Below are 11448 nucleotides of genomic sequence, written 5' to 3' on the forward strand. Positions count from 1 at the left end.
AGGTCTTACATCCTCATACCTATGAACAAAGCAGGAAGTAAGAAACAAGTGGAAAAGGGTTTTCTTTGTATTGGGAAATTTAAAACATTAAATAATAACAGTAACAGCAACAAACATAACAGTAACAATAATAGTAGTAATTTAAAATAGAGCAAACATATAATAGCAATAAAAAATAATAGCAATTTACTATTATTATTATTTTTTTGGAGACAAACTCTCATTCAGTCGCCCTGTGGTTGAGTGCCATGCACCATAGCTCACAGCAACCTCAAACTCTTGGGCTCAAGGGAGCCTCTTGCCTCAGCCTCCCGAGTAGCTGGGACTACAGGTGCCCACCATAATACCCATTTTTTTTAGAGACAGGGTCTTGCTCTTGCTCAGGCTGGTCTTAAACTCCTGAACTCAAGTAATCCATCTGCTTCGGCCTCCCAGGGTGCTGGGATTACAGGTGTGAGCCACCACGCCTGGCGCTATTTTAAATTCTTCATATAAATTAGCTTATTTAAGAAGCCATTAGTTGCATGGCTACTCCAAGCTGTGAGGGAGTCTTGGAAAGCAGGTGTCAGACAAAGGGGGTGTAAATTCATTCCTAGCCTGGTACCTTGCTGCCTGTCACCCAAATTGAAGTTCTGCCAGTCACAGACCTTATAATGTGGTGGGAGTGGCTGTGGGGTTATGGAAAAATGTTTTTGTGTGACTGTGCTCCAGCTCTTTGTCGCCTAATCATGAAAACTCTCAAGAATGTAAAATAGTGAGAGTTAGAGGGTTATGGGAATAATTTGGAAACCCCTATAATGTGACAAGAAAACTAATCATTCAGAAACTTTGGTGGGTTACTCTTGGTAATAAATTTTTGTGACACACTTCACAGCTATTATGATGGGCTGGCAGCTATCCCATTGTTCCAATTGTTGCCTCATAGCAAAGCAAACTTAATGTCATAACACAAAAATTATTCTGTTATGCTCACAGATTCTGCGGGTCAGGAACTGGATCAGGACCCAGTGACTGGGTGAAGAAGTCATAAGTCCATGTTCAGTGAGAGGGGAACATTGACTCCAACTCTTGATGGGTGGAATGTCAAAGAATTTGTGGCTTTTCTTTGTTTGTTTTTTGAGACAGAGTCTCCAGCTGTCACCCTGGGTAGAGTGCTGTGGCATCACAGTTCACAGCAACCTCAAACTCTTGGGCTTAAGTGATTCTCTTGCCTCAGCTCCCAAGTAGCCGGGACTACCAGTGCCTGCCCCATGCCCAGCTATTTTTTGGTTGTAGTTGTCATTGTTGTCTGGCAGGCCTGGGCTGGATTCAAATCTGCCAGCTCTGGTGTATGTGGCTTGTGCTGTAGCCACTGAGCTACAGGCGCTGAGCCTGTGGCCACTTTTTGATAACCACAACATACACCATGTATGAACTGGAGATGATTTGAAAACTATTTAATAATTGATATTGACAAATCAGGAGGCATGCTGGCCACACATTGGAGCAGATCCTAAAAATTCTTCCTCCACACTACCAAATATTAACTCTTTTGTTTCTGAATTGCAGGGAGATCTGGGAGACCCAGGGGAGAGGTGGGATAACATGGGATGGGGGTGGGAGTTGTACAGGAGGATCCTTGGGGAAATAGCTATTTGCCAAATGGTATGAAAGTCTCAAAATTTTAACAGCAGAAACAGTGCTACCACTGGAAACCCATTGGATATGGGTCCTGCAAGAGATTTACAACTCTGGAAACTCCGTGTGCCATTTTAGGCCTGGTATGCCTAGGTCCATCTCCCACCTCTCTCTTCTACAGCTCCACGTTGTTCAGGTGTCCACTCTCTGTGGGACATGTGTTCAGGGAAAGGGCTCCTCAGGGGTAAATCTTGATTAGTCTAAGACTATATTTGTAATTCAGTCTTCCTTGTCAGTGTTTGGTTGTAGATTTGGGTGCATGACTAAATTCTAGCCAATGAAATAAACATGCACATCTGATAGGGAGTTTCTGTGAAAGGTTTTCTTTGCTTCTAAGAAGAATGGAAGAAGAATCCAGGCCCCAAGCATTGTACCACAGAGGCAAGCTATCCACACTGGGCCTTGCCCAAATTTGTGACCCATAGAATCTGCCAGCATGGTAAGATGGTTGCTGTTTTACTCCACTAAGTTTGGGGTGGTTTTTTATGACTTGGTGGTTGTTAATGTGTGACAGCTGGAGCTGGGGCTGCCATCTTGGGACCATGAGGTAGCCAGAATAAGACTCCACCAACAGAAATGGAAAGGACCTGATTCTCCAATGATATTATCAAATGAATTAACTAACCAGTCCTAGAACTGCTTTGCCAACTAACATTCTGTTATGTGTGGTTCTAAACTCATTTTTGTTTTGGCTATTTGAGTTGGGGTTTCTGATTACTTATTACAGGATAAAGCATCTTGTTTGAGATAGACTCTCATCTGTTCTAGATACCCATGGAACAAAAGAGATATGGAGTTTACACAAACAGGGAGAGAGAGAGAGAGAGACATGCACACCTGCATAAGTAAACACACATTACCGCACCCATGTGGGTGTGAATATGCACAGCTGGGCATCTTCGGCCAGACTCAGGATCTGGCAGACACCCACTTGGATACAAATGCACACACAGTCACAGAAGTCAGGCATACCCAAACACCCACACCAGTCACAAATGGTGTCTGTGTTACATAGACAACCACGGTCAATCACAGACTCTCAATCATGCACACTCTCAAGGATTCACTTGTCTCAGAAGTTTCCAACTCCTTGCTGTTTATTTGTGCATATTGTATAAAAGTAGAAAAATAAATGTAGCCCTGGGTCCACATCAGGGACTCTGGTCCATAAATAATGAAAGGAAATAATTTAAGGCAGGATGGGCTTAGTGTATAAATAAGGTCTGAGGTCCTGGATGGGCTGGGGTAGGTCCAGGTTCTCAGACACACAGGTGTCCACTAGCAACACATTTCAGGTCCCGGGTGAGAAGGCGGAAGAGGTTGAATGTGACAGAGGCTTCCAGGCAGCCAGGGGACTCCTGAGGGGGAGGAAGGGATGGGTTGGTGGCTGCCCAGTGCCTGGACTCCCAAGGGGCTGCCCACACATCAGTCCCTCTCCTAGTCAGTCACTCACCTTCTTCGGGGCCTTCTGGAGTCGGTGCAGCCAGTTCCGAAGGCGGCCCCGGGGCATGGGGCCTGCTGTGGGCTGAGCCGAGCCCTGTGGGCAGAGAAGATTGGTGTGAGGCAGGGCCCGGCCACAGGGACAGTGTGTTGGTCAGAGCCCACAGACATGGGGGTCCTGGAGCCCGAGCACTCACACAGGCCTGGAGCTGGGACTGGATGTGGCGTAGTGTGTGAAGGGGCTGGTCCAGGACGTCCCTCAGGGCCTCATTAGTTACGGCCTCCAGGACCTTCAGTGTCAGGGCCAGCTCAGCCTCCAGGGCCACAGGGCGCTCCCACACCTAAGGAGAGGTGGGAAAAAGTGAGGGTGGCAGGTGGGGAAATATAGGAGAAAAGCCCTAGGTAGGTGGGGGACAGATAGGGAGTACAGGGCAAGGGGGCTGGTGATGTAGGACATGGGGTGGAGACTGGTAATGGGTCCAGTGAGAGGGAGAGAGGAGAACACATGAGGAAGGATGGAGATGAAGAGGATACAGGGGAGGTAGAAAGACAGGGAGAAAACAGGCGAGGGAGCACGTGACATGAGGAAACGTGAAGGTGGCTGATGGAAATCACAGAAGTTTGATGAGACAAGAATTGGAGACAGGTGAGGAGAGAATTGGTTAGGGAGGCAGGTGAGGAGGGACAGTTGGATGCACAGGTAAGAAAGCAGATAGAGGAGAAGCGAGAGCTGGAAGATAAGTGAAAAATGCTGAGGAATACAGTGAGAGACAGTGGGGGGAGGTCGGGAAGGCGGAGGGGCACAGGTGAGCTATAGACGGGGCATATATGGGCGAGAAGGGAAGAGGGAGCTGAGAAGGAGCTAGGTAAGAGATAGGTGAGAGAGACAGGAGATGAAAAAGGGGATGGGGCAGGGAGGACAGTATCAAGGGAGTGGTTGAGGAGTGACAGGGGCACAGGACAAGTGAGGAGAGAGCAAAGAGATGGAAGGATGGACAGGGGATAAAGAAGGTGAAGGGGTCACCTATGGAGACAGCAGAGAGGGGCAAGGTCAGGGTCAAGTAGCCTGATGTCCAACTCACCTGCAGCTGCCTCAGGTCCCAGGGCCTGGGGAAGAAGCGGGAACTGCAGCTCCAGTTTATCTGGGAGAGTGAGTTTTCCTAGACAGCAAGGGCACAGGTTAGCCCAGAGCAGAAGGGCTGGATGCTAGCCCCTGGCAGCAGAGGTGAAGGTTGGCTTCATTTATGAATGTCCCCCACAGCAGAAAGGGCAGAGGTTAGACACAGCTAGGAAGCCAGAGGCTAGCCCCTAGCGAAAGGACAGAGGTTAGCCCATAGTAGCAGACAGCAGCTTGGCTACTGTAGGGGGTGGAGGTTAGCCCACAGCAGCAGGAACTCACCAAGGCATCCTTGGCCTTCTTGAAGGTTTCTACCTCCTGAGGTGACAGAGATTTGAAAGTGCCAATGTGGCAGCCCCTCCAAGTTGTGTTGGGCTTAGAAGTGGGGACAGGGCCTGCTGTGGTCAAGCCCAACACCGCAGTCCCCAGCACTAGGATCCATGCTGCAGCCATGGCCAGGTAGCAACTGCCTGCTGGGTGGCATGGCTCTGCTTTTTAGGTGCGCTAAGTGAGGAACCCCGAATGATGTATATAAAGCAAAAAGGCAACTGGAAATGGAAATCTGGGAGTTTCCACTTAGGTATAAGGCAAGAGTGGGTGGGGCCAGTACTGAGGCACGTTTGTGAACAGGTGTGGGAGGGGCCAAGTCAGTCTGGGGCTATGCCAAGAAGGAAAGAGAAACAAGTAAGAGCCAAGAACACGGCATGTAGGACTCCCCGGGCAGCCTTTGGCCAGCTGACTTAGGGAGCCTCTGACAGGTTGAGGTGAAGGGATGGGACGCTGGCTGGTATAGGACTCTCACAGTAGAGGAGAGGCTTGGGAAGTATGTGTGTGAGGTTGCCTGAGTTGGGGAGAGAGAGTTGCATCACTGGGTTAAGAATGTTTCATAAACTAACTCATTTCATGCTCCTAACATTTCCATGAGCAGGTTTTTTTTTTTTTTTTTTTTTTTTTTTTAGTTTCTTAAGACAAAGTCTCACAATGTTGTCCAGGGTAGAGTGCCATGACATCAACTTAGCTCATAGTAACTTTGACCTCTTGGGCTCAAGCGAGTCTCCTGCCTCAGCCTCCTAAATAGCTGGGACAGCTGCCCACCACCATGGCCAGTTATTTTTTCTATTTTTAGTAGAAATGGGGTCTCACTCTTGCTCAGGCTAGTCTAAACTTCTTTTATTTTATTTAAAAAATTTTTTTTAAAAATAAAATCATAGCACTGTACATTAATACTATCATGGGGTATAGTGCTAGTCTAAAATTCTGACCTCAAGCAATCCACCTGCCCTGGGCTCCCAGAGTGCTAGGATTACAGGCTGAGCCATGGTGCCCAGCCCAGAGTTGGGGTTTGAACAGTTGTAGTCTATACGCAGCCAAGGTTGTGATGAGACCCTCTGGGGAGTAACAAGCCCACTTCTCCTTTCAGTTCCTCTTGGGTAACATGAAAGGGGTGAGCAGCTCCTTATTTGCTGGAGACAGGAACATTTCCTGGGGACCAGGGGGACCTCCTGGGGAGCGTCAGCGAGGAGGGCTTCCAGAAGGCAGCCAGCGAGTCTGTTTGCTTTGCTATCATCACCCCTGCGGTAACAATAATTGTGTAGCAGGTAAGAAATTGCTCCGATGTGCAGACACTTCATATTTTTTCCCTTCTTTGCTTTTTTCCCCTTAGCCCTTTGGTGCAGAAAGTTATTAATCACACTCTTCAGATCATAACACAGACTCACAATTGGTCCATGAAAGACCCTCTGGAGGTTTTACCCACCCATCCAAAATTCCACTCCCACCCCCTACACACCCACTTTAATACATTTGATAAATAGTGGCAAAGATGTATCTTTATAATTTGTGATTTTTGTGCGTGTATGTGTTTCCAATTTACATAAATGGGATTGGGCTATAAATCTTCTTCTACGTGTTCCTTTTTTTTTTTTTGGTAACTTAACACTGTTTCTGAGATCTCTCCATGCGACCATGTGCATCACACTCCCCACGTCCAACTGCTGCAGGGCGGCCTGTGCTGTGCCCACAGCACTGTCATTTATGCCCCACTGATGGACACTTAGGTTGCCTCCAGCTCTGTATCACCATGAGGCTCACACCTGTCCTCTGTGTGGGAGATTTTCTGGAATATACTGTAGGACACCAGCTGATGTCCTCCCACTGTGTCCCCTCGACCCACTTTTGTGCTCACTGCGGATCTGGTGGGCAGTTCCCACACATGCTGCCAGCTTCCCACCTCATGTGCCTGCCTCTCCCTACTTCTCCATCTGAGTCTGAGGACGTCCTACTGCCTGTGTGCAGAACAGACTGGACGTGCCAGCACTCACTCCCCCCGGAGAAATCCTCAACTGCTGAGGGCTGGGAACCGGTGAATAAATACTGCCGCTTCCCTTTTGTTCAGGGGATCAATTCTCAGGTGTGTTCTATGTGATTCCTCCATCTTCCGAAAGTTGCCAGTGGAAATGATCTCTAGTTGCTCACAGCAGCGAGTCTCCCGGGGCTGGGACTAGGGGAAGGCAAGTTAGGGGACCCAGGTCACAATTTAAGGAGGTGTTCCCTCCTTAGTGCCCAGGTGTTCCCCTCTACGCCAGGGTGTGCCATTATTGGCTTTTTGCTCTTCCAGTCTCAATTTCCCCACTTGTTCTTCTGGAGAACATCTAAACAAACCATCTATACCCTTGGTTTAGGACATGCTTTTGGGAGAACCCAAACTGAGACATAGATTTAGAAGTAGGATTGCTGGATCACAGGCTTACCTGTACTTACATTGTCCAATCAGCTCTGTTGGAGAGGACTTTCTACAATGATGGAAAAATTCTGCATCTGTGTTTTTCAGTACAGTAGACACTAGCCACATATGGCTGATAAAATTTGACTAGTGCTGTGGAGTGCTGAATTTTCATTTTATTTACAATTAAGGCTGGGTGAGGTGGCTCGTGCTTATTATCCTAGCACTCTGGGAGGCAGAGGCAGGTGGACTGCTTGAGCTCACGAGTTCAAGACCAGCCTGAGCAAATCAAGATCCCCATCTCTACTACAAATAGAAAAACTGAGGCAAAAAGATAGCTTGAGTCTGAGTTGGAGGTTGCTGTGAGCTATGATGCAATGGTGCTCTACCCAGGGTGACAGCTTGAGACTCTGTCTCAAAAAAAAAAAAATTAATTGCTATATGTAGCTAGGGACTATCAAAATGGGCAGCACAGTTCTAAATATTCATCATTTGCTCCCCCAAATAGCGGCAACTGTTCCCTTCCTTCCAGATGTGCTCAAAAGTTTCTAATGTCCAGACAATAGTGTAGCTTTCCCAACAATTGCTCTGAGATAGATAGTGAGATCCTGGACCTTGAGTCTGAGCCTGGCACAGTAGATGAGACTTTTGAAGTTATGGAAAGATGTGAATTTATTTTGCATATGGAAGGAATATAAATAATTTGGCTCATGCCCATAATACCAGCACTTCGGGAGGCAGAGGCAGAAGGATCACTTGAGCCCAGGAGTTCAAAACCACCCTGGGTAACATAGCAAGACCCCTATCTCTACAAAAAATTAAAAAAAACCATTGTCCAGGCTCGGCGCCCATAACACAGTGGTTATAGCACCAGCCACATACACCAAGGTTGGCAAGTTAGAACCCAGGCCAGCTAAAACAACAATGACAAATACAACAAAAAATAGCCAGGCATTGAGGTGGGCACCTCCAGGTACTCAGGAGGCTGAGGCAAGAGAATTGCTTAAGCCAGGAGTTGGCTGTTGCTGTGAGCTGTAATGCCACAGCACTCTACCAAGGGTGACATAGTGAGACTCTGTCTCAAAAAACAACCAGCCAAACAAAAAACATCATCCAGGTGTGCTGGTGCACATCGGATTCCCAGCTACTCAGGAGGCTGAAGCAGGAGGATCACTTGAGCCTAAGAGTTTGAGGCTGCAGTGAGCTGTGTTTACATCATGGCACACCAGCCAAGGCAAGAGAGCAAGGACCTGTCTCAAAAAAAAAAAAAAAAAAAGAAAGAAAGAAAGAAAAAAGAAAAATTGTGGCCAGAGGGCAAACTGTTAAAACATGTCTTCCAGGGGGTGGTATCTGTGGCTTAAGGAGTAGGGTGCTGGCCCCATATACTGTGGGTGGTGGGTTCAAGCCCAGCCCCAGCCAAAAAACTGCAAAACAAACAAACAAACAAAAAATGTCTTCCAGGTATTTGCCACTGCCCTCACTGAGAAGTAAGTCTGTCCCATTCCCTTGAATCTGGGCTGGCCTTGGCTTATGTATAATTGTAGGTACTCTCTGATCTCCAAAGCTAAGTCAGAGAAGACTAGGAATTTTGTGCTTGGTTTTCCAGAGGCTCTCACTCTGAGGAAGGCCAGTTGCTATGTTAGAAGGTTGATTATTCTGAGACCTCCATGCTCCCACCCTTGTTTGGCATCAACTGTCAACCATGTGAGTGAGCTCTCTTGGATGGTGCTATAGTTTGAATGCTTGTTCCCTCAAATCTCCTGTTGAAATGTAATACCCAGTGTGGCAGGATTGGGAAATGGGGCCTAGAGGGAGGTGTTTGGGTCATGGGGTAGATCCCTCATGAATGGCTTGGTACTCCCTTTGAGGTAACCAGTGAAGTCTCACTGTATTAGTTCACTTGAGAGCTGACTGTTAAAAAGAGCCTAGTATGGCCCTTCTCTCTTGCTTCCTCTCTTGCTCTGTGATCTCTGCACATGCCATCTCCCCTTCCTCTTCCTCCATTGGTGGAAGCTGCCTGAAGCCCTCACCAGAAGCAGATATGGGCACCATACTTCTTGTACAGCCTGCAGAGCCATGAGCCAAAGAAACCTCTTTTTAAAAAAAATTATCCAGACTCAGATATTCTTTTACAGTAAAACAAATGAATTAAGACAGAGGTATAGCCCAGCTCTCAGGTTCTATGTGGAGGTTCTATCACCTCTAATCCTCCCCCCAAGACCCTACATAGCCATTTTTACTCTACTGCTCCCCTGCCTCTGGGGCCCAGGAAGTAAAAGAATTATACATGTATATACAATCTACCCTTTTGGGTGCAAATGGGCATATTTTGTGTATATGTATGTGGTTATAATGATCATTTTAAAAATTACTCCAAACTTGTGATTTGGCCACTAGGTAAGGTGGATAACACCTAGAATGTGTGAACAGAGCTCTGATTATTGCCTTGGCAATGACAGGAATTTAAAAAAAGGAATCAGGCTGGGTGCAGTGGCTCATGCCTGTAATCCTAGCACTCTGGGAGGTTGAGGCAGGTGGATAGCTTGAGCTCATAAGTTCAAGACCAGCTGGAGCAAAAGCAAAACCCTGTCTTTACTAAAAATAGAAAAACTGAGGCAAGAAGATAGCTTGAGCCTGAGTTGGAGGTTGCTGTGAGCTGTGATGCCACAGCACTCTACCCAGGGTGACAACCTGAGACTCTGTCTCAAAAACAAATAAACAAACAGAAAAAACCCCAAGGGAATCAGAGTCTCATAATCATAACATAATGTCCCAAATGCCCAGGATATAAGAGAAAATAACTCATTGAACTCATCATTTCAAGAACCAGGAAACTCTCAAGCAGAATGGGAAAAGCCAATAAATAGATGCCAATACTGACTATAAATATTGGAATTATAGGACCATAATTTTAAAGTAACTATTGTAAAAATGCTTCAGTAAGCAACCATGAACACTTTTTGGAACGAATTTTAAAAATAGAAAGTTTTCAGCGGAGAAATAAAAGATATAAAGAACTGAATGGAAATTTTAGAACTGAAAAATATAACAACTGAACTAAAAGTCACTAAATGGGCCAAATAGCAGAATGGAGATGGCAGAGGAAAGAATCAGGAAATTGAAGATAGATTAATAGAAATTATCCATTCTGAACACAGAGAATAACTAGTAAATAAGTCTGAACAAAAGAAAGTAGATTTTAAAAAATGAAAAAGCAGGCTCGCACTGGCCATAGACACTAAGGCTGGGGGGTTTGATCCCATTCCGGGCCTGCTAAACAACAATGACAACTACAACCAAAAAACAGCCGGGCGTTGTGGCGGGTGTCTGTAGTCCCAGCTACTAGGGAGGCTGAGGCAAGAGAATTGCTTAAGCTCAACAGTCTGAGGTTGCTGTGAGCTATGATGTTATAGCTCTCTACCAAGGGCAACAAAGTGAAACTCTGTCTCAAAAAAAAGAAAGAAAGTAAACTTTGCTGGGCATGGTGACCTGTGCCTATAGTCCCAGGTATTTGGGAGGTTGAGCTAGGAGGATCACTTGAGCCCAGGAATTTGAGACCAGCCTGAGCAAGAGCGAGACCTTGTCTCTACTAAAAATAGAAAAAATTAGCTGGGTGTGGTAGCAGGCGCCTTATAGTCCCAGCTACTCAGGAGGCTGAGGCAGGAGGATAGCTTCAACCCAGGAATTTGAGTTGCTGTGTGCTAGGAGCACTCTAGCCTGAGTCAGTAGAGTGAAGTTCTGCCTATAAATAAATAAACAAACCAACAAAGAAACACATGAAAAGATGTCAATTATCACTAGCCATTGAGAATTGCAAATTAAAACCATCAGGAGATACCACTATACACCTGCAGGCGTCCTCAAACTACGGCCCGAGGGCAACATGCAGCCAGCCCAGGACATTTATCTGCCCGCCCCCCCTGGGTGTTTTTGCCACCTCTGCCTGTCCTGCTTAGCAGCCAACTCTTCTGGGGTCCGCAGTGTGGCCCTCCAATGGTCTGAGGGACAGTGAACTGGCCCCCTGTTTAAAAAGTTTGAGGACCCCTATGAGTGACTAATAATAATACTGATAGTACCAAATGCTGGTGAGGACATAAAGAAATTTGACCTCCCATACACTGCTGGTGGGAATGTAAAATGTTACAGCCACTCTGGAAAACAATTTACAGTTTCTTTCTTTCTTTTTTTTTTTTTTGAGACAGAGTCTTACTTTTGCTGCCCTCGGTAGAGTGCTGTGGCGTCACAGTTCACAGCAATCTCAAACTCTTGGGTTTAAGCGATTCTCTTGCCTCAGGCTCTCAAGTAGCTGGGACTATAGGCGCCCACCACAATACCACAATACCTGGCTATTTTTTGGTTGTAGTTGTCATTGTTGTTTGGCAGGCCTGGGCTGGATTCAAACCCACCAGCTCCGGTGTATGTGGCTGGCATCCTAGCCTCTGAGCTACAGGTGCTGAGCCTACAGTTTCTTTCCTTTCTCTCTTTTTTTTTT

General features: G+C 46.5%; 1 protein-coding gene across 1 annotated transcript; it reads right to left on the reverse strand.

Moving 5' to 3' along the window:
- Positions 1-2936: 2936 nt before the first annotated feature.
- On the reverse strand, positions 2937-4687 carry IFNL1 (interferon lambda 1). Its single transcript, XM_003802138.1, has 5 exons — positions 4517-4687; positions 4200-4277; positions 3315-3458; positions 3131-3214; positions 2937-3035 (listed from the first exon to the last, which is right to left on the reverse strand). The coding sequence occupies exons 1-5, from the start codon at positions 4685-4687 to the stop codon at positions 2937-2939; spliced, it is 576 nt and encodes a 191-aa protein (XP_003802186.1).
- Between the last annotated feature and the right edge of the window lie 6761 nt (positions 4688-11448).

The sequence above is a fragment of the Otolemur garnettii genome, unplaced genomic scaffold (genome assembly GCF_000181295.1).
Source record: "Otolemur garnettii isolate 467f Iridium unplaced genomic scaffold, OtoGar3 scaffold00233, whole genome shotgun sequence".
Classification (NCBI taxonomy): Eukaryota; Metazoa; Chordata; class Mammalia; order Primates; family Galagidae; genus Otolemur; species Otolemur garnettii.